This window comes from Zootoca vivipara, chromosome Z2, assembly GCF_965207765.1.
Source record: "Zootoca vivipara chromosome Z2, rZooViv2.hap1.1, whole genome shotgun sequence".
Lineage (NCBI taxonomy): Eukaryota > Metazoa > Chordata > Lepidosauria > Squamata > Lacertidae > Zootoca > Zootoca vivipara.
In genome coordinates, this window is record NC_142585.1 from 4,487,858 (window position 1) to 4,513,509 (window position 25,652).

Below are 25,652 nucleotides of genomic sequence, written 5' to 3' on the forward strand. Positions count from 1 at the left end.
GCGGGGGGAAGGGAAAAAAAGGCGCCAAAAACATCCCCTCAGAAACTCGCCAATAGAGAGCCAGGCGGCGAAGAAGGGCGTGTGGCGCAGCCATTGGAAGGCCTCAGCCCCGCCCACTTCCGCCTATTGGTTCCGCCTCTGCCGCTACCACCACCAGCAGCGGCCCCGCCTTCCTCCTTTCTCTTTTGCTTGCCTGCTTGCTTCAGAGGCTCCCAACGGCCTCCGCTGCGCCTTACGTCATCCCCGCGCGCCGACCGGCTAAGGAGCGTCGCGTCGGCGTCTCGGCTCTCGCCGGAAGCTTCCGGCTGGCCTTACGTGCGCGCGCGCGCGGCCCCGCGACAGTGCCTGTGAGGGAGCGAGGCAGACGATGGCGGGCGCCTCTCTGTGGAAAGGCCTGGTCGGCGTCGGACTCTTCGCCCTGGCGCACGCGGCCTTCTCCGCCGCGCAGCGTGAGTTGGCCCCCCTCTCGCCCTATGAGCATGCGCGTTCTGCAGGAGGGGGCTCTCCTGGGGGGGGGGCTCCGCCGGGGAAGGGCCGGGAGGGGGGTCCCAAGGGCCGCTCGGGTTCCTCTCTGGCCCGGGGCCGCCGGCGCTTCCCCACCTCACCTACCTAGATTTGATGGTGTTTCCTGCTTGGCAGGGGGTTGAACTGGATGGCCCTTGGGGTCTCTTCCAGCTCTATGATTCTATGATCAGAAAGAACTTCCTGACAGTAAGAGCTGTTCGGCAGTGGGATTTGCTGCCCAGGTGTGTGGTGGAGTCTCCCCTTAAAGACCTCCAAAGAAGGAGACTCCACCACAGTCCTTGGCAGCAAATTCTACTGTTGAACAGCTCTGACTATCAGGAAGTTCTTTCTAATGTTGAGGTGGAATCTTCTTTCATATAATAATAATAATAGAGGGAGGGAGGGAATCAGGGAGGAGGCCCGCGTTGTAAATGGCTAGAATAATAATAATAATAATAGAGGGAGGGAGGGAATCAGGGAGGAGGCCCGCGTTGTAAATGGCTAGAATAATAATAATAATAATAGAGGGAGGGAGGGAATCAGGGTGGAGGCCCGCGTTGTAAATGGCGATAATAATAATAATAGTAATAATATTTTTTTATTTGTACCCCGCCCATCTGGCTGAGCCTCCCCAGCCGCTCTGGGCGGCTCCCAATCAAATATTAAAACAAAACAGCATTGGCCCAATAGGTAGAATATTAAAACAAAACAGCATTGGCCCAATAGGTGGAATATTAAAACAAAACAGCATTGGCTAGGGTAGAATTAACCGGTGGCGGATTGACGTAGAAGCTCAGCAAGCTCCAGCTTGAGGGTCCCACTCTTTTGAGGGCCCCCCCCAAAAAAATTAAGGGAAAAAAACTGGCTGCACACTCCCAAAATAGTTGAATTCCTTGAACTTAGAATCATAGAGTTGGAAGAGACCCCAAGGGCCATCCAGTCCAACCCCCTGCCGAGCAGGAAAAACCATCATAGCATTCTTGACATATGCCTGTCAAGCCTCTGCTTAAAGACCTCCAAAGAAGGAGACTCCGCCCCACTCCTTGGCAGCAAATTCCATTGTCGAACAGGTCTTACTGTCAGGAAGTTCTTCCTAATGTTGAGGTGGAATCTTCTTTCTTGTAGTTTGAATCCATTGCTCCGTGTCCGCTTCTCTGAAGCAGTGTGATGCAGCAGCTCAAATACAGGATGGGAGACACCTGGCTTGAGAGCAGTACGTGTGAAAAGGATCTAGGAGTCTTGGTAGACCACAAACTTGACATGAGTCAACAGTGTGATGCAAGCCAATGCAATTCTGGGCTGCATCAATAGGAGTATAGCGTCTAGATCCAGGGAAGTAATAGTACCACTGTATTCTGCTCTAGTTAGACCTCCCTTGGAATACTGTGTCCAGTTCTGGGCACCACAGTTCAAGAAGGATACTGACAAGCTGGAACGTGTCCAGAAGAGGGCAACCAAAATGGTCAAAGGCCTGGAAACGATGCCTTATGAGGAACGGCTTAGGTAGCTGGGTATGTTTAGCCTGGAGAAGGGAAGGTTAAGGGGTGATATGATAGCCATGTTCAAATATATTAAAGGATGTCCTATAGAAGAGGGTGAAAGGTTGTTTTCTGCTGCTCCAGAAAAGCGGACACGGAGCAATGGATTCAAACTACAAAAAAGAAGATTCCATCTAAAGTTCCTGACAGTAAGAGCTGTTCGCCAGTGGGATTTGCTGCCAAGGAGTGTGGTGGAGTCTCCTTCTTTGGAGGTATTTAAGCAGAGGCTTGACAAGCATATGTCAAGAATGCTTTGATGGTGTTTCCTGCTCGGCAGGGGGTTGGACTGGATGGCCCTTGGGGTCTCTTCCAACTCTACGATTCTATGATTCTAATCCACGAAGGCCAGATTTGAAGACCCGATTGCCGTATTTTTCGCTCCATAAGACACCCTTCCCCCACTCCTAAAAAGGAAGGGCAATTGACTGTGCGTCTTACGGAGCAACGGGATCCCTCGGCTGCTGCTACAGTCGCAAGCGGAGGGATGCATCTGCGGCCGGAGCCATGGCCCCCGGCTCTCGCTCCGTCGGCTCTCGCTTCAAGCAAAGCGGGAGCTGTGCATAGCCTATAAACGGCTCCCGCTTTCTTGCTTTTCAGCGCACCAGCAGGAGGGGTGGACTGAAGCCCCGGGAAGATTTGGGAGCAGTGAGCAGGCTGTTCACTGTTGCCCCACACTCAGAATATTCCCCCCCCCCCTGTTTTCCTGGTCTAGAAACTAGGCGCATCTTCTGGCCGCTGCGTCTTATGGAGCGAAAAATGTGATAATAATCCCGAAAGAGAAACTGAGATGGTGGTGGCTTTCACCTGTGGTAGAGTTGATAGAAAACCCAGCCGTGTGGCCTCTTTTTTTGCTCTGTGAATATAGAAAAGAAATCAGATTAATTTACCAGCCTTCCTTCCTTTTGCAGATCGCTCCTACATGAGATTAACCGAAAAAGAAGATGAAACTTTGCCAATAGATGTAAGTTAAATGTTCATTTTCATTCTTTTCTTGACTGTGATCTGTAAGATGACGCATTTCCATGTACCTCTACCTACGAATTTATGTAATTTTATTACGAAGTAATAGTACCACTGTATTCTGCTCTGGTCAGATCTCACCTGGAGAATGCTTTGATGGTGTTTCCTGCTTGGCAGGGGGTTGTAATGGATGGCCCTTGGGGTCTCTTCCAACTCTATGATTCTATGATTCTACTCCAGACATGGTCTAAGGCAGAATACAGCCATGGTGGCCCAACATAGGAAGAACTTCCTGACAGTAAGAGCTGTTCGACAGTGGGATTTGCTGCCAAGAAGTGTGATGGAGTCTCCTTCTTTTGAGGCCTTTAAGCAGAGGATTGACAGCCATATGTCAAGAATGCTTGGATGGTGTTTCCTGCTTGGCAGGGGGTTGGACTGAATGGCCCTTGAGGTCTCTTCCAGCTCTATGATTCTATGTGGAGGGTGAAAGGTTGTTTTCTGCTGCTCCAGAGAAGCGGACACGGAGCAATGGATTCAAACTACAAGAAAGAAGATTCCACCTCAACATTAGGCAGAACTTCCTGACAGTAAGAGCTGTTCGTCAGTGGAATTTGCTGCCAAGGAGTGTGGTGGAGTCTCCTTCTTTGGAGGTCTTTAAGCAGAGGCTTGACAGACATATGTCAAGAATGCTTTGATGGTGTTTCCTGCTTGGCAGGGGGTTGGACTGGATGGCCCTTGAGGTCTCTTCCAGCTCTATGATTCTATGAGGAGGGTGAAAGGTTGTTTTCTGCTGCTCCAGAGAAGCGGACATGGAGCAATGGATTCAAACTACAAGAAAGAAGATTCCACCTCAACATTAGGCAGAACCTCCTGACAGTAAGAGCTGTTCGACAGTGGAATTTGCTGCCACGGAGTGGGGCGGAGTCTCCTTCTTTGGAGGTCTTTAAGCAGAGGCTTGACAGACATATGTCAAGAATGCTTTGATGGTGTTTCCTGCTTGGCAGGGGGTTGGACTGGATGGCCCTTGCCGTCTCTTCCAACTCTAGGATTCTATGATGACCTTTCAGTGCAGGCGGCAGCGGCGAGGGCCCGATCCGGCCATAGGCTGAACAGCGGGGTGATGGGAGCCCTGTTGGCGGTGGCAAGAGCGGGATCCAGCGGCGAGGACCCGATTCGGCCCAGCGGGGGGGGGGGGCGGGAGCGCTGGCGGCAGCGAGGGCCCGATCCGCCGGGAGCCGGCTGAGCGCGGCTGCGGCGAGGGCCCGTTTTGGCCCAGCAGGGTGGCAGGAGTGCTGGCGGCGAGGGCCCTTCAGGTGTCGAAGACATTCGTGGGCAGGCCCCACTTTTTTCTCCTTGTGAGTAGAATATTTCGTAAGTAGGGTCATTCGTAAGTAGAGCTACCGCTGTAAACTAGTATGGTTGCAATGGAATAAGGTGGGGGGGGGATGAAAAACCCAGGAAGAAATTGAACGTTTTCACTGGCTTGTGGACTTGTATGGTAAGTGCACTTGATTTCTGGCTTTTGTTTTTTAATCTGCCCTATTTCTACAAACTGAACCTGAGCTTTTGTTTCGCCCTGCTCCTTCCCCTAATCAGCAGCCTACATTGCAGTGTGACGGAGAGCCATCTGAAATTTGGCACCTCCCTCTTCTCCCTTAGCAGCATCCCTTGAGGAATTGCCACTCTCTCCAGTCAGTTCTTTGACAGTAAGAGCTGTTCGACAGTGGGATTTGCTGCCTAGGAGTGTGGTGGAGTCTCCTTCTTTGGAGGTCTTTAAGCAGAGGCTTGACAGGCATATGTCAAGAATGCTTTGATGGTGTTTCCTGATTGGCAGGGGGTTGGACTGGATGGCCCTTGGGGTCTCTTCCAACTCTATGATTCTATGATTCTAATAGTATAACCACCTAAACATTAGGAAGAACTTCCTGACAGTAAGAGCTGTTCGACTGGATGGCCCTTGGGGTCTTTTCCAACTCTAGGATTCTATGTTTCTATGAACAATCCTGTCGATCAAAAAAATCTCTGGAGTTAGGCAGTGGGAACGGTTAGTGCGTTACTCTCTGGAAAATTATGATGATGAGTGCATATATAATAATGCACGACAAATATAAACAGAAAATACAATTATGAGAAGAGACAAATGTTCCAACCTTAATCTTAATAGGTAAGGAATACAAAATATTAAGCAGAAGAAACATAGAATCATAGAGTTGGAAGAGACCACAAGGGCCATCCAGTCCAACCCCCTGCCAAGCCTGGAGTACTGTGTCCAGTTCTGGGCACCACAGTTCAAGGAGGATACTGACAAGGTTGTTTTCTCCTGCTCCAGAGAAGCGGACACGGAGCAATGGATTCAAACTACAAGAAAGAAGATTCCACCTAAACGTTAAGAAGAACTTCCTGACAGTAAGAGCTGTTCGACAGTGGGATTTACTGCCAAGAAGTGTGGTGGAGTCTCCTTCTTTGGAGGTCTTTAAGCGGAGGCTTGACAGACATATGTCAAGAATCCTTTGATGGTGTTTCCTGCTTGGCACAGGGTTGGACTGGATGGCCCTTGTGGTCTCTTCCAACTCTAGGATTCCATGATTCTATGATATGATAGCCATGTTCAAATATATAAAGGGATGTCATATAGAGGAGGGAGAAAGGTTGTTTTCTGCTGCTCCAGAGAAGCGGACACGGAGCAATGGATTCAAACTACAAGAAAGAAGATTCCACCTCAACATTTGGAAGAACTTCCTGACAGTAAGAGCTGTTCAGCAGTGGGATTTGCTGCCAAGGAGTGTGGTGGAGCGAGTCTCCTTCTTGGGAGGTCTTTAAGCAGAGTCAGGAATGCTTTGATGGTGTTTCCTGCTTGGCAGGGGGTTGGACTGGATGGCCCTTGGGGTCTCTTCCAACTCTATGATTCTAGGATTCTATGATATGATAGCCATGTTCAAATATATCAAAGGATTCTATGATTCTAAATCACTCAAGTGCTGCTTCCTTTTTCATCTGTTACAGATAGTTCTCCAAACATTGCTGGCCTTTGCAGTCACCTGTTACGGCATAGTACATATTGCCGGGGAATTTAAAGACATGGATGCTACTTCCGAGCTGAAGAATAAGTATGTTTTCACCCATTTCTTTCTGCTGGCATTGTCCCTTTGCTCCGTGCTCTGCTTTTTAGTCTTTCCCCCAGGCAGCCTTCCAGGTCCATTTAAAGAGGGGTTTTTTTCTCTCTCTCCCGATCAATTAGAAGATGTTTAGCAGTCGTAGCTGCCAAGTTCTCCCTTTTTTTAAGGGAAATTCCCTTATGCTGAATAGGCTTCCTCGTGAGAAAAGGGAGAACTTGGCAGCTATGTTAGCAGTTGTTATTTCATCATTTGCACAATGCTGTAATAAAAATTGCTGCACATCCATCTCGCACATGGCAAAGTGAAAAGGAACCTGTTCCGTGCCGCTTGTCTGTCAATGACTATTCTTATTATTAGTAATTATTATGATGATTGGATTCGTTCGTTACTTTTTCTTTGCTGCTGCGACTCAAAGCTACTTACACACCTTAAAACCGGGGCGGGTGGGGTGGAGATCCCCACCCACTCTAAAAGGCCAGATAGTTAAGACAGCTGCCAAGTCTCCCGTTTTCCCCGGGAAATCCCCATTTTTCCAGCTGTTCCTAGCTGAAAAAACTGATTCCCCCCCCCCCGGTTTATTCTGGCGCGGCGGCCATTTTGGAACTGGGCGGCGCATGCTCAGAAGCGACTTTTGAGGCTGCTCTGCCCAGTTCCAAAATGGCTGCAGTGCGACTTATTATTTATTTTTCTCTTAATTTTTACAAATGCTTCCTTTTGGCAATTCTGGCGTGGCGGAAGCTTCCCTCGCCAAGGGTTCGATCAAATGTGAGCCAAACTACGGCTGTGGCAGCTGCTTAGATTAAAAACCGAAGCTCTGTTGCTTCAAAGCAGGGGAGAATGTGCCTAACGGAAGCATAGCTGTCAAGTCTCCCATTTTCCCCGGGAAATCCCCGTTTCCCCAGCTGTTCCTAACTGAAAAAAACGGATTTTTTTTTTTGTTTTCTCCCGGTTTATTCTGGCACGACGGCCATTTTGGAACTGGGCAAAGCAGCATCAAGTGTCACTTATGAGCATGCTCCGCCCAGGTCCAAAATGGTGCCAGCGCTACTTCCGGTCTGCTCTTTCCGGCCCGGCCCCTTATTTCCCCAACAGCAACTTGGCAGGTATGGTTAAGAGCCAGATAGGTGCCTGGTTGAAAAGGAAGGTTTTTTTGCCATGCTGACGATGAAACCTCCATGTTTAGCAGGTGTCCACCCTCTGGACATCAGCAGAAAAATAGCAAGGCTGTAATTTTCATGCCCCATTCCTGATTGATGCAGGAGGAAGGAAGCAGGAGGAAGGCTTGACCCAGCAAGACTGTTCTTGGGGTGACGGGAGCCAAAGGGAGATTTGCTCAGGAAGCGGGGGAGATCTTTGAGGAAATGGCAGAACAGGCTCTTTGCTTTAGCGCCTCCTGGACGCCCGCTGCTTTTTCTGCCTCCCATTATCCCATCTTATTGCCACATTTTTGGTAGCCATCCTGGCCCCGGCATCTTTCTCTGTCTTGATCTCCCAGTGTGCATAGCTGCCAAGTCTCCCGTTTTCCGCGGGAAACCCCCGTTTTTACTTACCTTTTCCCGGTGGTCCCAGAAGCTGCGTCTCCAAGGGCGGAACAGTGTACATCCTGGGAAATACAAGGCTGAACCTGCGTCATAGTTGCCAAGTACCCCGTTTTCCCCGAGAAACCCCCGTTTTTACTTACCTTTTCCCGGTGGTCCCCCGTATCACTTCGTCTCCTGTTTTTCTCCTGCCAGCGGTCTTTTTTTTTTCTTTCCGGTATGCCCTTCTATGGGCACCCAAAATGGCCGCTGCTGGCTTCAAAAGTCGCATCTACGCATGACCGGAAGTGCATAGGCGCGACTTCCGGTGTCAGCGACAGCCATTTTGGTGCCCATAGATGAGCGGGGCGACACCGGAAGTTGCGTCGACGCACTTCCGGTCATGCATAGAAGCGACTTTTGAAGCCTGCGGCGGCCATTTTTGGTGCCCATAGAAGGGCAAAGCAAGACCGGAAGTTACGTCGGCGCAACTTCCGGTGTCACACGGCTGCCGGTCCCGGATTCTGCAGTCTGGGACGTGGAAGGTAAGCCCAGTGTGGTTCCTGTGTTTCGTTGCTGCTGCTGCTGCTGCTTCTACTTCTAAGAACAGATCATATTTTTATCTTGAAGATCGATTTTTAATCTCTCTGCTTGCCACCATTGCCCCATGCTGGTTTCCTCGTGATTTTTAATTTTTATAACAGGCATCCCCAAACTGCGGCCCTCCAGATGTTTTGGACTACAATTCCCATCTTCCCCGACCACTGGTCCTGTTAGCTAGGGATCATGGGAGTTGTAGGCCAAAACATCTGGAGGGCCGCAGTTTGGGGATGCCTGTTTTATAAGATACGCTGAGCAATGCATATTCATTTGAAGGGTGGACTAGAAATTCTGACTAGTATTGGGGCAGGAGGCCAAGCTGAAACTTTTTCATATGTCCCAGGGAGATCTGAAGGTCACCTTGGCTGTGGCGTTTTAAACAGAATGGGACTGTGATTTAAGAGCTATGATAAAATAAGTAAGTCTAAGGGCATGGAGTGCCATAAGTATGGTCTAAGGGCATGGAGACTATTATTACATGCTACTCCCTCCCAGAATTCGACACGCTCTCATCCTGGGACCAACATAAAATCCGGTCCTAAAGTGAAAGTGGTAAGATCACTTGCCAACTACTTGATAGACCTGACGGAGCCCAATTTGAGAAGAGCGTTGACTATGGCCCGTTTCCATTCTATACCCACAGCCTTCCTGCAGGGGACTTACTCAAAGACCCCTATTACTCAGCGCCTACGCCCATGCACAATGAATGAAATAGAGGATTTTCTACATTTCTTTTTCTACTGCCCCATTTATGAGCCAATAAGATCTAAGGTCCTCTTCTTGATCCCGTCCACCATTACATCTAAGGAAGACTGTTTGAAATCGCTTCTTGTGGACGCAAATCCCCAAATTTCACGTGGGGTGGCAATCTTCATAGTGCAGGCTCTGAAACTCAGGGCTACCCTGACGGGGTAGTGTGTCCTAGACCGGGACCTGTTTTAATTTTAATTTTCTCTTATTTCATTTTTAACTGAATGTGCCGAGCCTCTTTTGGGCTATTTTATGCTTTACATATATCTGCATATTAGATTTTTGGGGCTGGCACCTAAATCTTTGCGTTATTGTCTTAGGGTAATTTAAATGTTATTACACCAGCAATATCGCCTTGAATTGTGCTTTGTTGCTTGTCTCTGGCATTTTGTATTGTTTTTATTTTGCTATGGCTGTATGCTAACGCGATAAAGGTTTGAATTGAATTGTGAAGTGTGCATGCACACGAAAGCTCATACCAAAATAAAAACTTAGTTGGTCTTTAAGGTGCTACTGAAGGAATTTTTTTATTTTGTTTCAACTCAGACCACCTACCTGTAACTAAGAGTTATGAGTTGTTGCCAATTGCACTCCTCTCTCCTGCTTTTTGTTTCAGGACATTTGACACCTTAAGGAACCATCCCTCCTTCTACGTATTTAATCACCGGGGCCGAGTTTTATTCCAGTCCCCCGACGCGCTCCATTCTTCCTCCTCCAGCAGGGATACTTTGTCATCTAGCGCATCGCTGAAGTTGCGGAAATTTGAACCTCTTCGCCGTTAAAAGATTTTTTTACACATTCTTCTAAAAATAGAACAGGACACTGAGCTGTAACATTGGAGTTGGGGATGTAAACACGTTTATTTCGTTTCTGGAGCAGTATTTATATTGATCATCCAGACTATATATATATGTGCATATATATATGTGCATATATATGTGTGTGTGTGTGTGTGCATGTATGTGTGTATATGTGTGTGTATATATATATATATATATATATATATATATATATATATGTATGTATGTATGTATATATATATATATGGACCTTCTTCTAACACTGTTAATGACAATGGCTGAATTTTAAATTGGCAAAACACGTGTCAGTTTGTCGCTAGAATTACGCTGTGAAACATCACTTTGCTTTCCGTTTTCCATTAGCCCACCATCACAATTGATTTAGTGAAAGCAACATGTTTATTTCCTTTCTGGAGCAGTATTTATATTGATCATCCAGACTGCATATATATATATATATATATATATATATATATATATATATATATATATATATATATATGTGTGTGTGTGTGTGTGTGTGTATATATATGTATATATATATGTGCATATATATATATATATAGACCTTCTTCGAACACTGTTAATGACAACGACTGAATTTTGAATTGGCAAAACACGTGTCCATTGTCGCTAGAATTATGCTGTGAAACGTCACTTTGCTTTTTGTTGTCCATTAGCCCACCATCCCAATTGATTGAGTGAAAGCAAATTATTTAATTTCCAAAAAAGTAGGCGATTGCTTTAATGCCACAGAAGAAAGGGGTCTCGGCTTACGCCGCTGTTCTGTTGCTGAGTAAGGTTGCATCCATCCCTCCCCTCCCGTCCTTAACACAAAAGACAAGGGCGATTGTGTTTCTTTCCTGCCTTCAGAAGTAATGTGGCCGCTGTTCTAGGATGCGACCTGCCTGGCAAGGGGCACAGTCATTCAGGCAGGCGGTTCTGAAACGGGCGCTTTACCCAAACTGTTGCCAGGGACACAGAAGCTCCCTTTGTTTTATCGCTCCATGTCCTTGAGCTACCTTGAAACGTGCACAGGTTTGGAAGGAAAAGGGATCGTTTTGGAGATCCATTGGAGATCTCACTGGGGGGGGGGTTAGGCAGGAAGGGCGCCGAATCACACCAACTGTAGCCTCATCCACTTTGCGCCAAGTTTGCAGGATTCCTGCTGCGAAGCAGGAGGGCTTGACCTAAGGAATGGCTGTGAGTTCCTGCCGAAGCTGGGAGCAAGGTGGGTCGCAACAGGGTTACTGCTGCAAAGTCTGGGCGAGGATGGGACCGCTCCGCGAGTGAGCGACTTGTAACGGCTCAAGGGCCTCGGGGACCCCTTGGGACGCCTGCCTCGAGACGCCACGAGGCTTCTCGGTTTGTTCTCGTAATGGGGACAAGTTGCTTCCGGGCTTTCTGCTCGGAAGAGTGCATTTGAACCCAGCTCCCCTCCATTTAGAAGCGTGCGCCCTCGCCAAAAAACGTAGGGCGGAGTTTTGTCCAGAGGTGCTTTGGTTTCAACAATTTGCCCCGTTTGCCTCGTTTCCCCACTTTCCTGCCATCTCCGGATCACTCTCCTTGGGGAGCATTTTGGAGAGAATATAGATCCCGGACAGTTCGCTCAATTTGGTTTGCCCCCCATGTTTGTTTGTTTGCCGCAGATTTAAACTGGTTTGGAGCGGGCTGCAGGAAAGCTGTCCGTCCCTCCTTGGCTATGATGGCGCATTTACGTTTGACACTTTCTGCCATGAAAGAAAGGTTTGTGGCATCCACTTGTGGCAGCACAGCATAGACACACGGGCATTGTGATAGATTCATTCTACCCAGTACGGTTTGCTTTTTCCTGGCGCCACAAAAGGCACCCGAACCACAGGGGCCGGGATGGTTGAGCTAGGACTGCAAAGAAGACATGGCCTCGTTTAAACTTGGGATTGCTGCTTGTTCGTGGAAGTTATTTCAGTGTTACAGTCCCGTCCCGTCCCCTAGTACGCAGTGGCAAACAGAACATGAAGCCTGTTGCTATGTAAATGGCCTTACTGTTGTTCCCTTCCCATCCCTTGTCCTGGAGCAGAGATTCCAGCTCCGAGCGCTTCAGAACGAAGCACGGAGATCTCCTTTTCTTGACGAAAGAGGCTCACTTTCTTATTTCCTTTCAAGCCAGCGCCTTTTCAGAATCCAGCTGCTACTCTCGGGAGTTAAGAGGCAAAGTTTTCCTGGGCCCTGCGCGGGCGATCTGCGCTGCGTCAAAGGATCTCGTGGTCCCTCGCGGCAACCCAGCTCTCCCTGGGGATCTTGCGGCATAAAATCTGGGCTGCGTCAAAGGATCTCGTGGTCCCTCGCGGCAACCCAGCTCTCCCTGGGGAATCTCGCAGCATAAAACCGAGGCGGGGCAAGAAAAGGCGCCCAGTCCAGTCTTGAATGTTTGCTAGCTAGATTAGGACTGGCGCCATTTGGCCACCTCTCTATACAAGTCATCAAAGAAGCTAAGCAGGCAAAATTTAGCAACTTAGAGAGGGAAGGCATTTACTCGGCTCAAAGAGTTTAAAGGGAATCTCCCTCGCGCCGCCTTTCCTAGGAATGGTTTGCAAAAGGCTTATTTGGAGAGTGCCGATTGTGGCATTGCACAATGCTCTCTGGATGGGGCCACGGGTGTCCTTCAGTTTGAACTCCCCCCATCCTTAGTACCATGTCTGAAAATAATTTCCAGCTCATTTCCTACAAACCTGGCAAGAACCTGCTTTGGGTTGCCCAAAAGTCTCCGTCGCAGCGGGCATCACCGCATGAACTGGGCCCTCCCCACGTTTGTGTTTTTAAGTTTGGGTTGCCCAAAAGTCTCCATCACGGCAGGAACAGGGCCCTCCCCACGTTCGTGTTTTACGTTTGCAACCTATTAAATTCCCTTATTTGCAAGGAGTAGCGGCTTGAACCTCCAGCGTTAACTATCAGGTGTGCAAAACTTGTTCGTTCCTTTTTGATCTTGCCTTGCCTAATAAAGAACTAATGTCCTTAAAAAGCACATGGGGCGTGAATTCTTTTTTCGAGAAAAATGCCACTTTTATCAAGCTGAAGGGTGGTTTTCAATGCACCCATCATTTTCCCTTTCATTCAGAAAAGGGTTGCGTTTTACTGTACTAGATTGAATCCCTCCTCTATATGACATCCTTTCAAATATATAAAGAGGCAGAATGGAGGTGGGGACCATAGCTGCCAAGTCTCCCGTTTCCCCCGGGAAATCCCTGTTTTTCCAGCTGTTCCTAGCTGAAAAGGTTTTTTCCCGGTTTATTCTGGTGCAGCGGCCATTTTGGAGCTGGGCGGAGCATGCTCAGAAGCGACTTTTGGTGCTCCTCTGCCCAGTTCCAAAATGGCTGCAGTGCGACTTCTGGCGCGGTGGCCATTTTGGAACTGGGCAAAGCAGCACCAAAAGTCGCTTCTGAGCAGGCTCCGCCCAGTTCCAAAATGGCGGCAGCGCTACTTCTGGTCTGCTCTTTCCAGCCCGGTCCCTTATGTCTCTGACAGCAACTTGGCAGGTATGGTGGGGACTCGCTTGAGTGTGGGTTGCGGCAGGAGGGGACAGGATAGGTCATGGATCGGGACAGGGTGGGGGGAATCGCAGGGATGAGCCACAGCAATGCGTGGCCTGGCCAGCTAGTCTTTAAATATTTCGCCGTCAATTTACTTAAGCAAAGGTGTGCCCTGCAGATCCCAAATTTGTGTTTTGCTGCATCCCTCCATAGAATCCTAGAGTTGGAAGAGACCCCTAGGGCCATCCAGTCCAACCCCCGTCTAGCCTGCATTTTACCAGCTTCTTTACAAGAATGTCATGGGGCACCTTGTCAAAGGCCTTGCTTGAAATCAATATAGGCTACATCCACAGCGTTCCCTTCATCGACCAGGCTTGGGGTTCTTTTATTTTGCAGGGGTTCTTTTATTTTCAAGTAGACCGTCTAATGCATTTTGAAATGATAGCCTATTCACCATGCTGGTGTATGTGAAAGCCGACAGCCTCCGTGGTAAAGGCCTCAGACCAGAAGAAATGGGGACCTCACTTCTACTCCGATGGGAGCAAGGAGGTCCGATGGGAGCAAGAGGATGAGGACAGTAAGAGCTGTTCAACAGTGGAATGTGCTGCCAAGAAGTGTGGCGGAGTCTCCTTCTTTGGAGGCCTTTAAGCGGAGGCTTGACAGCCATATGTCAAGAATGCTTTGATGGTGTTTCCTGCTTGGCAGGGGGTTGGACTGGATGGCCCTTGGGGTCTCTTCCAATTCTATCATGACCTACTTCCGGTCTGCTATTTCCGGCCCAGTCCCTTATTTCTCTGACAGCAACTTGGCAGGTATGGTGGGGACTCGCCTGGGTGTGGGTTGTGGTAGGAGGGGACAGGATAGGTCATGGATCGGGACAGGGTGGGGAGGGAATCACAGGGATGAGCCACAGCAACGCGTGGCCTGGCCAGCTAGTCTTTAAATATTTCGCCACCAATTTACTTAAGGAAAGGTGTGCCCTGCAAATCCAAAATTTGTGTTTTGCTGCATCCCTCCATAGAATCCTAGAGTTGGAAGAGACCCCTATTTCCAGGCTGCCCTCCTCTGGACACGTTCCAGCTTGTCAGTATCCTTCTTAAACTGTGGTGCCCAGGTGTGGTCTGACCAGAGCAGAATACAGTGGTACTATTAATTCCCTTGATCTAGATGCTATACTCCTATTGATGCAGCCCAGAATTGCATTGGCTTTTTGAGCTGCTGCATCACACTGCTGACTAATGTCAAGTTTGTGGTCTACCGAGACTCCTAGATCCTTTTCACATGTACAGGTGTCTCCCATCCTGTATTTGTGCCTTTCTCTTATTTTGCCCAAGTGTAGTACTTTACATTTCTCCTTGTTAAAATTCATCTTGTTTGCTTTGGCCCAGTTGTCTAATCTATTAAGGTCATGTGGAAATGTAATCCTGTCCTCTAGGGTATTAGCCACCCCTCCCAACTTGGTGTCATCTGCAAACTGGCTCAGGATGCCCTCAAGCCCATTGATGAGCACCCTTTGGGCTCGGTCAGCCAGCCAGTTACAAATCCACTGAATGGGAGCATTGTCTAGCCCACATTTTACCAGCTTCTTATCCAATAGAAATGGATAAGTGGGAAAGACTATGGAGTGTAACTTGGAAATTTACGGCATCAGAGGCAATGAGAGAAACATTTAATCAAAATGTTTTAGAGGTGGTATTTGACACCAGTTAAAATTTGTCAAATGTATAAAAATAAAAAATAACCAGTGCTAGAGGTGTCAGGAAGAATCATAGAATCATAGAGTTGGAAGAGACCACGAGGGCCATCCAGTCCAACCCCCTGCCAAGGAGGAAACACCATCAAAGCATTCTTGACATATGCCTGTCAAGCCTCTGCTTAAAGACCTCCAAAGAAGGAGACTCCACCACACTCCTTGGTAGCAAATTCCACTGCCGAACAGCTTACTGTCAGGAATAGGCTCATTCACACATATATGGTGGCACTGTGCCAATATTAAGCCTTTTTGGAGTGGGGTATTAGAAGAGCTTAAGAAAATATTTAAATATAATATTAAAAAACAACTCCTGAGTCTTTCCTACTAGGAATGGTTGATAAAGAAGTGGACAAAAAGGATGAAAAGGTATTTTTATGCTCAGCGGCGGCAGTAAGAATTCTAATTGCTAAATTATGGAGGAGCCAGGAGGTCCCAACTATAAGAGATTGGCAAGAGAAAGCAATTAGTTACATCGATTTGGCCAAATTGACAAGTTCGATAAGGGGTGGTTCGAATAACAAGGAAAATTGGGGAAAATTTGGAATATATATGAAGGAACTTGGGTTGAAGACAAATATCTTGTAAAGCTCCCAAGAGGAAAATAAATAGAAGCAGTGAGAACAGTAATAAATTTGAAGCCAGGGAGGAAGAGAAGGGGAAGTTGAAATGTACAAGATATGAATATAGGTGAACGTGAAAAGGCGCAAGTTAAGGCGTCCCCAAACTGCGGCCCTCCAGATGTTTTGGTCTACAACTCCCATGATCCCTAGCTAACAGGACCAGTGGTCGGGGAAGATGGGAATTGTAGTCCAAAACATCTGGAGGGCCGAAGTTTGGGGATGCCTGTTGTAGAAGATAGGTTAAATTATGTTGGATTTATATGATGGATTATTTGTGTACTTGCTTTGTTCTATTTTAGTTGGATGTTTTGTTTTATTTCTATTTTTAAAATCAATAAAAATTATTTTTAAAAAAATTTAAAAAGGAAATAAGATGATCTTCAGATCTGGGACGCTTCCACCTGGAAGGTGCAAGTCGTCTTGATGGGGCGTACGGCGGAAGCTTCCCTCGCAAAGGGTTCGATCAAATGTGAGCCAAACTAGTGCCGTGGCAGCTGCTCAGATTAAGAACCGAAGCTCTGTTGCGCAAATAATGTTCTACATTAACATCAAATAAATTAGCCCATACAAAATATGAGGAGTTATTTCTGGGAAACCGTGGGCGAACCTTGGGCAATTTCAGCATATGTCATTAATCCATAGCTGCCAAGTCTCCCGTTTTCCCCAGGAAATCCCCGTTTCCCCAGCTGTTCCTAGCTGAAAAAACCGGATTTTTTTTTTGTTTTACCCGGTTTATTCTGGCGCGGTGGCCGCATGCTCAGAAGCAACGTTTGACGCTGCTCTGCCCAGTTCCAAAACGGCTGCAGTGCGACTTCCGGTGCTGCGGCCATTTTGGAACGGGGCAGAGCAGTCTCAAAAGCTGCTTCTGAGCCTGCTCCGCCCAGTTCCAAAATGGCGGCAGCGCTACTTCCGGTTTGCTGTTTCCGGCCCGGTCGCTTATTTCTCCGGCAGCAACTTGGCAGGTGTGAACGGAAGGAGTGTCGTGTCCCATTGTAGGGGCCCAAACATAAAGTCCTTGGCATGCTAAACACCACCATGGAACGCAAAAGGACAACCCGCCAGTGACTGGAGAACATACCGTATATTCCGGCGTATAAGTCGAGTGGGCGTATAAGAGCCCCCCCCCCCACTTTTCAAGTTAAAATATAGAGTTTGGGACATACTCTATTTTATGGACTTGCAGCCATGGACAAGCCCTGGCTGACCCTCTGGCATAGCGGCGCGTTATTGGCTGCCTGGCGTGACGCTGACGCCCCTCCCTCCTAACTGGCCCGCCATGCTTCAGCCCTGGAAAACTTTAGCATGTGCGCCGTGCCATCCCACCGCCACCCGGCCACCACCAGCCCCGACCACCACCAGCCCCAGGGGCGCTCGTCGGCTCTCGGTGGCAAGTCGGATGGCAACTCTAGAGTCAAAGCAAACCATGTGAACCGGCTCCTCCTGCAATGAAGAAATGTGTGTTCCAAGTGGTCTTTTGGAGGAAGGAAACAGAAGGGGGGGTCTTCTGTGTTTGGGGGACCGCCTTCTGCTCTCTTTGTTTCCGGCGCTCGCAGGCAACTGGGATTCCTCGCCAGCACCTCATTCCGATTAGGTGCTTCGTAGGAAACCATAAAACGATTTTTATTCTGTAAGGTGCTAAAAAAAAATAATCCATCTCGTACACACACACACACACACACACACACAGAGTTTGATCTATCAAATTAAGGACACCGTCCAAAATAATCTCTTTTCGTGTGAACGTTTAAAAAGTAGAACACACACACACACACACACATAATATTTGGGGGGTATTTCGTTTCGTTTTTTTAAAAAAAAACAAAGATCCCTTCTAAGCGTTTCTGAGGTCAAAGTCCACGTGAAGAGACTCCGTCCTCTTCACAAGATGAAAGAGAAGATGAATGCCACGCGCTTTTCATAAAGTCTGCAGACAAAAGAGAAGAGAGGCTGAGGCAGGTTGCTTTTCCTCAACCCAGTTTCAACAGTTTCTTTATTCTCAAATGCAACGTCACCCTGAAAACTCGCGCCCGGGTCGGCTACCGGTTCCCCGGAGGTTCTGCCTCCGTGTCTGTAGCAGCAGCAATGCGCGCTGCCGTCACGAAGGGATTGATTTCTCTCTCTCTCTCTTTTACCCCCTTTCTGAACCAAGACTCTCTCCGAACAAATGCAGATCAAACGTCTATGCCTTTCTCTTTGGCCAGATCCGACCTGTCGCCTAAAGCAGCTCTTTAAAAAGCGTAAAGGAGTAAATTCTTATCACCTGCGGCCGAGGGCAGCACGGAGTGTTTTTCCCTTTAGCCCCTTGAGCAGAATCAGGCCCTTCAATGCGGGGACGCCAGGCCCCCCTTGCAGCAAGTCCTTCGAGGTCACAGCCCGGTTTCCATCGAGAGAGGCTTGCAAAGGTCAAAACGCCACCCTTCTTCTCGGACTCCAGCAGAAAAGCAGCCCCCGCTGCCGCGTCCTCTTCCACGTAGCAAACTTGCTCTCGTCTCGCTGGGGCGCTATTATCTACTGTTAACATGATTAACTCTGTGGTGCAGGCTGGCAAAGTCTATTTCCTCGAGTATTCTCTCCAAGTGCTGGATTAACACCCGCTTTTTAAACCTAAGAGAAAGAAGGGGGGAAGGGGGAGCAGTTTAAGGTGGGTCTGGCACTTCCGTTCCACGTTTCCCCTCGGAAACCAACAACAACCAACCAACCAACCATAGCTGCCAGGTACCCCGTTTTTCCCCGGGAAACCCCCCGTTTTTACTTATCTTTTCCAGGTGGTCCCCCTTGTCACTTCGTCTCCCGTTTTTCTCCGTGATTTTCCTTTCCGATTTGCCCTTCTATGGGCACCAAAAATGGCCGTCACCGGCTTCGAAAGTCACTTGTACGCATGTCAGGAGGTGAGTCGAAGCAACTTGCAAAAATGGCCGACACCGGTAGTTGTGTCAACGCACTTCCTGACGTGTACAAGCGACTTGCGAAGCTGGCGGCGGCCATTTTTGGTGCCCATAGAAGGGCAAAGCGACACTGGAAGTTACGTCGACGCAACTTCCGGTGTCCCACGGCTGCCGGTCCCTAATTCTGCAATCCGGGACTTGGAAGGTAAGCAAACAACATATGCACATAGCTGCTCGAGCTTTGAACATGTCACCCGGATACAAACCTTGCTGCTTCCTTGATGGCAAACTCAATGAAATATTTCTGAATTTCAACAGGGCCTTGAACTTCTTCGAGGAGAGAGAAAATCTTCTCGAAATCTGCCATTAAAAAAGAAAACAAAGCGTGAGGTCATGGTAGCGTTGCTAAGACCACCAGAATCCTGCCCTCAACCCTGCCCTTTGCTTTCAAGCAGTGGCTGCTATCTCAAACTCTCCCACAGTGCTGGAAGCTAAGCATGGTGGGATTTTTTCCCTTTTCAGACCCTCCGCGTCCTCCTAAAGCCACTCCTCTTCTCTCCGGGGCATAGCTGTTTGTGCATGGGAGAAGCCTGGTGAGAAATGAGCCAGTCTGCTGCCTTAGAATAATAGAATCCTAGAGTTGGCAGAGACCACAAGGGTCATCTAGTCCAACCCCCTTCATAGAATCATAAGAGTTGGAAGAGACCCCAAGGGCCATCCAGTCCAACCCCCTGCCAAGCAGGAAACACCACCAAAGCATTCTTGACATATGGCTGTCAAGCCTCTGCTTAAAGACCTCCAAAGAAGGAGACTTCACCACACTCTTTGGCAGCAAATTCAACTGCCGAACAGCTCTTACTGTCAGGAAGGTATTCCTAATGTTTAGGTGGAATTTTCTTTCTTGAGGTTTGAATCCATTGCTCCGTGTCCGCTTCTCTGGAGCAGCAGAAAACAATATTTCTCCCTCCTCCATATGACATCCTTTTATTTATTTGAACATGGCTATCATATCACCCCCTTAACCTTCTCTTCTCCAGGCTAAACATGCCCAAATCCCTCCCTAAGCCGTTCCTCATAAGGCATTGTTTCCAGGCCTTTGACCATTTTGGTTGCCCTCTTCTGGACACGTTCCAGCTTGTCAGTATCCTTCTTGAACTGTGGTGCCCAGAACTGGACACAGTACTCCAGGTGAGGTCTGACCAGAGCAGAATACAGTGGTACTATTGAAGAGAGTGATTTGCAAATTGTATTATTGAGCTAGATCGGATCCTATAAGTTTGCATTGCCTGCATTGTATAATTGTGAGTGTATGGCTTAGCCCCCCCATATCCCTGGCTTAGCCTCTATGCCAAAGGGTAAGCCTGAGAAGGAGGCATTGCATAAGAACTGACTGGAAGACAGAACAGCCTTGTAAAATGAAAACATTCCTCTTATCAAAGGGAATGATGTGTTAGCTGCCGAAGACATGGAACTTACCCAAGGGCACCAGGGCGAGCCAGAGATATGAATTCGACAATAATTGACAATACGCATAGATGATGTGAAGGGGGGGAAGATGTCGCCTATAGTCCTGTTTATGTTACCCCTGCCTTTGCCCCGATGTTTCTGACCTTTTGCCTTTGCGTCTATGCACTCAAGGCGGCTGGAAGTGCTAGCTTGACGCGTAAACTGAAGGCTAAAGGCTTTGTTAAGCCAGCATGTGTTTACGCACAGGACGTGTACTAGTGACCCCCTTGCGTGCGTGAACCCCTTGCGTGCGCACATTTACAGGGAGGAGGAAAGAGCCCAAAAGAAGGGTATAAGAGAGCTTTGCAATTTGTGTTTCTTTACTCATGTCGTGGAACTAGCCACCTTGAGTCTCTTATTAATAAGGAATAAAATTCCTTCTCTGGAAGAACTCAACCCCGGTGTCGTTTTGACTATCTTTTGTCCTTGCCTGGGTGCAACTTAAATGGACCCTTACTAGCTGATAAGGCTACACTATTACTTCCCTTGATCTAGACGCTATACTCCTATTGATGCAGCCCAGAATTGCATTGGCTTTTTGAGCTGCTACATCACACTGTTGACTCATGTCAAGTTTGTGGTCTACCAAGACTCCTGGGTCCTTTTCACATGTACTGCTCTCAAGCCAGATGTCACTCATCCTGTATTTGTGTCTTTCTCCCCCCCCCCTCCAGGTGTAGTACTTTACATTTCTCCCTGTTAAAATTCATCTTGTTTGCTTTGACCCAGTTGTCTAATCTGTTCAGGTCATTTTGAAGTGTGATCCTGTCCTCTGGGGTATTAGCCACCCCTCCCAACTTGGTGTCATCTGCAAACTGGCTCAGGATGCCCTCAAGCCCATCATCCAAGTCATTGATAAAGATGTTGAATAAGACTGGGCCCAAGACAGAACCCTGTGGTTCTTCCCACTAGTCACTACTCTCCAGGGTGAAGAGGAGCCATTGATGAGCACCCTTTGGGTTCGGTCAGCCAGCCAGTTACAAATCCACTGGATGGTAGCATTGTCTAGCCCACATTTTACCAGCTTCTTTAGAAGAATCTCATGGGGCACCTTATCAAAGGCCTTGCTGAAACCAAGATACGCCTCGACTTGACCCTCCTCATTGGAGAAAGGACGTTTTCTCCTGCTAGCACCGATTTCCTCCTCTCCCCTTTTGTAACAGCACCCCACGCCAAAGGGACAAATCACTTTCCCTCGTGGTTTCTAAATGTGAATTCCACTATGACGGGCGGCTCCTGCCATTTACAGACAAACTCTACAATTGCATTTCTGCCAACTCAAAAAAAAAATTCCAAAAGGTGCCAAGCAAGACCGGGGCCGTAGCAATTGCCCCGCACCTTTCTTCCGCCCGGGAACTGAAGTGTCCCTGCCATAAATGCTAGCAACGGAGACCGAAGTGCCACAAGCTTCTTCGGAGCCGCTTGTTCCATTTCACCCCTGTGGGGAAAAAGAGGCGGCTTTCGGCTGCCCTGGTGCTCTATCTGGGCTGGTGGGACTTCCCTTCAGACAAGGGTTGGAGGATAGATGGCGGCTAACAGATTGAGGTTGAATCCTGACAAGACAGAGATACTGTTTGCGGGGGACAGGATGCGGGCAGGTGTGGAGGACTCCCTGGTTCTGAATGGGGTCACTGTGGCCCTGAAGGACCAGGTGCGCAGTCTGGGAGTCACTTTGGACTCACAGCTGTCCGTGGAGGCGCAGGTCCATTCTGTGTCTATCAGCTCCATCTGGTACGCAGGATGAGACCCTACCTGCCCACAGACTGCCTCGCCAGAGTGGTGCATGCTCTGGTTATCTCCCGCTTGGACTACTGCAATGCACTCTACGTGGTGACTCGGAAACTACAAGTAATCCAGAATGCGGCAGCTAGACTGGTGACTGGGAGCGGCCACCGAGACCACATAACACCGGTCTTGAAAGATCTACATTGGCTCCCGGGACATTTCTGAGCACAATTCAAAGTGTTGGTGTCGACCTTGAAAGCCCTAAACGGCCTCGGTCCAGGATACCTGAAGGAGCGTCTCCCCCCCCATTGTTCTGCCCGGACCCTGAGGTCCAGCTCCGAGGGCCTTCTGGCGGTTCCCTCGCTACGAGAAGCCAAGTCGCAGGGAACCAGGGAGAGGGCCTTCTCGGTGGTGGCGCCCGCCCTGTCGAACGCCCTCCCACTAGAGGTCAAAGAGAACAACAACTACCAGACCTTTAGAAGGCATCTCAAGGCAGCCCTGTTTGGGGAAGCTTTTAATGTTTGATGGATTTCTGTATTTTAATGTTTTGTTGGAAGCCGCCCAGAGTGGCTGGGTATAAATAATATATTATTATTATTATTATTATTATTATTATTATTATTATTATTATTACCAAGCCCCCCCCCTCCTACACTCACTTCTCCCGGGCTTGCGGACCTCCTTCATCACTTTGATTTTGATCACTTCGTTGCTCCCTTCAAACATGCTGGGCGTGAGCTTCACCGCGTGGGGCGCGGCCCCGGGTGCGGATCCGGGCAGGAGTTTGGCGTCCCCTGAAGACACGCTGTAGCTGACAGGCCGGCGAAGCAGGGAGCCGGCAACAGGCCGGAGATCTAACCCGTCTTCCCCGAGGCAATTCAGCTCGCAGGGCAGGGAGTCCACCTCCTCGCCGGGCAGGTCATCGTCCGCCAGGGCGGCCGGGGGCGGGGGGATCAAGGCCATTGCCGGCACAGGCAGCCCGTCTCCCTGCCTGTCCGGGGACTGGAAGTGCTCTGCTTTCTTCTCGGCGTTGCTATCCGGGACCACGTTGCTGTTTGGATCTGCCAGAAGAAAGATCTCTCTTAGGAAAGTTTCTGAATGTTCAATGCAATACCACAGGACACCTGTGGTAGATCACTAAAGGTAAAGGGACCCCTGACCATTAGGTCCAGTCGTAACCGACTCTGGGGTTGCGTGCTCATCTAGCATTATTGGCCAAGGGAGCCAGCATACAGCTTCCAGGTCATGTGGCCAGCATGACAAAGCCGCTTCTGGCAAACCAGAGCAGCACATGGAAACGCCGTTTACCTTCCCGCTGCAGCGATTCCTATTTATCTACTTGCATTTTGACGTGCTTTCAAACTGCTAGGTTGGCAGGAGCTGGGACCGAACGACGGGAGCTCACCCCATCACAGGGATTCGAACCGCCGACCTTCTGATCAGCAAGCCCTAGGCTCAGTGGTTTAACCCACAGTGCCACCTGGTGGTAGATCACTGGCTCCCCCAAAAAAGGTCAACAGCTTTGACCTGACCCCGCCAAAAGCAGGCATTCCCTTCCCAAAAAAGCTCAGCATCTTAAGACATGAACCCCCCCCCCAAAAGCAGCTTTCCTCCTCCCGAAAAGCCCAACAACGTAGACCTGAACTCCCAAAAGAGGGCCTCCCGGAACCCATAAAAAAGAGGGGGTCTCCTGCCTAAAAAAAATGTCCAGCAACTTTGACTTGAAAACCCCCCCCCCAAAAAAGGTGGTACTGTATTTTCCTGCGTATAAGCAAGGTGGATAAAAATCAATGATTTAAAATAAATAAATAAATAAAAATCGGATTTTTTAAAATAAAATGCTTTTTGAGGAACATATATTACCATCCAAAGGTTATTCCATCTTGAAATAAAGATTAGATTTTTAATTATGTAGAATAAGGTTGCATATGTTTAATTTTTTGGGTAAATAAATTCCATTAATCCATTCACAATGCAACGCACTTCCAGAGGTTTTTGGGCAGTTTCTCTGCCTGCTAGATATTATCACAGATGCTTGGTTTACTTTTGCAGTTCTCAAAACTGAATTTGACTCAACAGAGATGCCTCTTCTTCACAGCAAAAATGTTATAACATGAACAAAGTTGAGAAAAAGACCTTAATCCTATTGTTCTACAAACCTATGAATACAGAAACAACCCCTTCAGTGCCAAGTTTCAAGAAGTTCCGTGAATAGAATAGAAACAATATTTTTCTGATTGTTTGGAGTGGACAGTATTTAAGTTTTTCATGTGTAGTCTGGGCTGACAGTCTAAGTTTCTTAAAATATATATATTTTGTTTTTGTTTAGCCAAATTACTTAACAAACATGGATGTTTGTTTAAGCGAATAACATATGCTGTAATGTTATTGTTTCAGTTGAATAAATCTATTTAAATTGTTATTATTAAGGTAATGATTATTTTTCTCCTTCCTAAGTACAACAGAAAAGTTGCCCAAATATGAATGATTACTCTATTAAACTGGGGGTAAAAAAACTAATATGAAAACCCTAAAAATCTTCATCTACCAGCATATTAAAGTTATACCAGCAAGGATTAGTCTTTATGTAGAAAACTATGATTTAAATCAAGCCTTACTGACTAGTGATTTAAATCGTGATTTAAATCAGTTTGATTTAAATCAAATCCACCCTGCGTATAAGACTACTTTTTAACCTAGGAAAATCTTCTCAGAAGCCAGGGGATGTCTTATAGGCAGTGGCAGAAGCGATTTCTGGCACTGCGAACATTTTGGAAATAGGCAGCGCGGCGCCGGAAATCGCTTCTGCGCATGTCCAGGCGCGATTTCCGGCTTCCGGACATGCACAAGGGCGGTTTTTTGGTGCTGCGGAGATTTTTTGATATGGGCAGCGCGGGCATGTCTGGCCCACGGATGATCATAGGAAGAGGGGTAGTCTTATATACAGCAAGAATATCCCAAACTCTATATTTTAATTGGAAAAGTTGGGGGTGGTCTTAATACGACAGAAAATACAGTATCACTGGTATCGCTGCCGGTCTTCAACTCTGTGAGAGTGGCCCCCGGAGAATGGCCCCCAGCAACCCGGGAAGTGCATCGGAAATGACAATGGCACATGGGCGGAAGCTCTTTCTGGTCCTCCGGGACCCTGGAGGTGCACCAAAAAGGATCATAGAATCATAGAGTTGGAAGAGACCACAAGGGCCATCCAGTCCAACCCCCTTGCCAAGCAGGAAACACCACCCAAGCATTCTTGACATATGCCTGTCAAGCCTCTGCTTAAAGACCTCCAAAGAAGGAGACTCCACCACACTCCTTGGCAGCAACTCCCACTGCCGCACAGCTCTTGCTGTCAGGAAGTTCTTCCTAATGTTGAGGTGGAAGCTTCTTTCTTGTGGTTTGAATCCATTGCTCCGTGTCCGCTTCTCTGGAGCAGCAGAAAACAACCTTTCTCCCTCCTCTATATGACATCCTTCTGGCATCGTTTATTACAATAGCCTCAAACAGTTCAGGTACTGTGCTTAGAAAAAGGATTCCGGAAGACAAAAGCTCCGTGCACACAAGGCCAAAATAAAAAATAAAAAATGCATGCGGCAATTGCTCAGGGAGCCTTTAGGAGGCCAAGCACAAATTACCATTGAGAGCTGGCATGGCTTTGAGGGTGGGGTTCGCTGGGGCTCCTGAAGCAGAAGGGGGGCCCTTCCCACTGACGTGGTTGGCTATCGCCGGGGGGGACTGGGGCCGTCTCAGCAGCGGAGACAAGCTGCGCCTCCTTTTCAGAGAAGCCGGCGTGTTGGGCTCTCCTGGGCGCTTGACTTTGTTCTGGGGACCAGCGACAAACTCGTCCGCTTCGTCGATCATCATGCCCT

At 48.2% G+C, this 25,652-nt stretch overlaps 2 protein-coding genes and 1 long non-coding RNA gene across 4 annotated transcripts in view; 2 read left to right on the top strand and 1 right to left on the bottom strand.

The window, feature by feature from the left end:
• Window positions 1–339: 339 nt before the first annotated feature.
• On the top strand, window positions 340–9,854 carry MMGT1 (membrane magnesium transporter 1). Its single transcript, XM_060270551.2, has 4 exons — window positions 340–449; window positions 2,951–3,003; window positions 6,006–6,109; window positions 9,602–9,854. Exons 1-4 carry the CDS (start codon window positions 368–370, stop codon window positions 9,765–9,767), a joined length of 405 nt encoding a protein of 134 aa, XP_060126534.1. The 5' UTR covers window positions 340–367; the 3' UTR covers window positions 9,768–9,854.
• Window positions 9,855–13,219: 3,365 nt separating this feature from the next.
• On the top strand, window positions 13,220–16,239 carry LOC148686537 (uncharacterized). The gene is made up of 2 exons (XR_015948748.1): window positions 13,220–13,300; window positions 16,033–16,239. It is a non-coding gene; the product is annotated as an uncharacterized LOC148686537 (long non-coding RNA).
• Window positions 16,240–17,266: 1,027 nt separating this feature from the next.
• LOC118084108 (integrator complex subunit 6-like) overlaps window positions 17,267–25,652 on the bottom strand; it is a 34,750-nt gene continuing 26,364 nt past the window's right edge. Inside the window, exons 15-19 of one of the 2 annotated variants that reach the window (XR_009557034.2) lie at window positions 25,419–25,650; window positions 22,443–22,844; window positions 18,819–18,912; window positions 17,928–18,271; window positions 17,267–17,591 (exon numbers count right to left, since the gene is read on the bottom strand). Coding sequence is in view for 1 of the 2 variants with exons in the window: in XM_060270549.2 (XP_060126532.1) it covers window positions 18,172–18,271; window positions 18,819–18,912; window positions 22,443–22,844; window positions 25,419–25,650 (828 nt within the window). In the remaining variant the exon portion in view is untranslated. Of the gene's footprint in view, window positions 18,272–18,818; window positions 18,913–22,442; window positions 22,845–25,418; window positions 25,651–25,652 lie in introns of both variants that reach the window. The other variant, XM_060270549.2, reaches the window with a different exon arrangement.

Coding starts and splice junctions, on each gene's coding strand:
- MMGT1 (XM_060270551.2), top strand. CDS start 368: ATGGCGGGCGCCTCTCTGTGGAAAGGCCTGGTCGGCGTCGGACTCTTC. Junction 3,004..6,005: donor ATGAAACTTTGCCAATAGAT/GTAAGTTAAATG, acceptor CATCTGTTACAG/ATAGTTCTCCAAACATTGCT. Junction 6,110..9,601: donor ACTTCCGAGCTGAAGAATAA/GTATGTTTTCAC, acceptor TTTTTGTTTCAG/GACATTTGACACCTTAAGGA.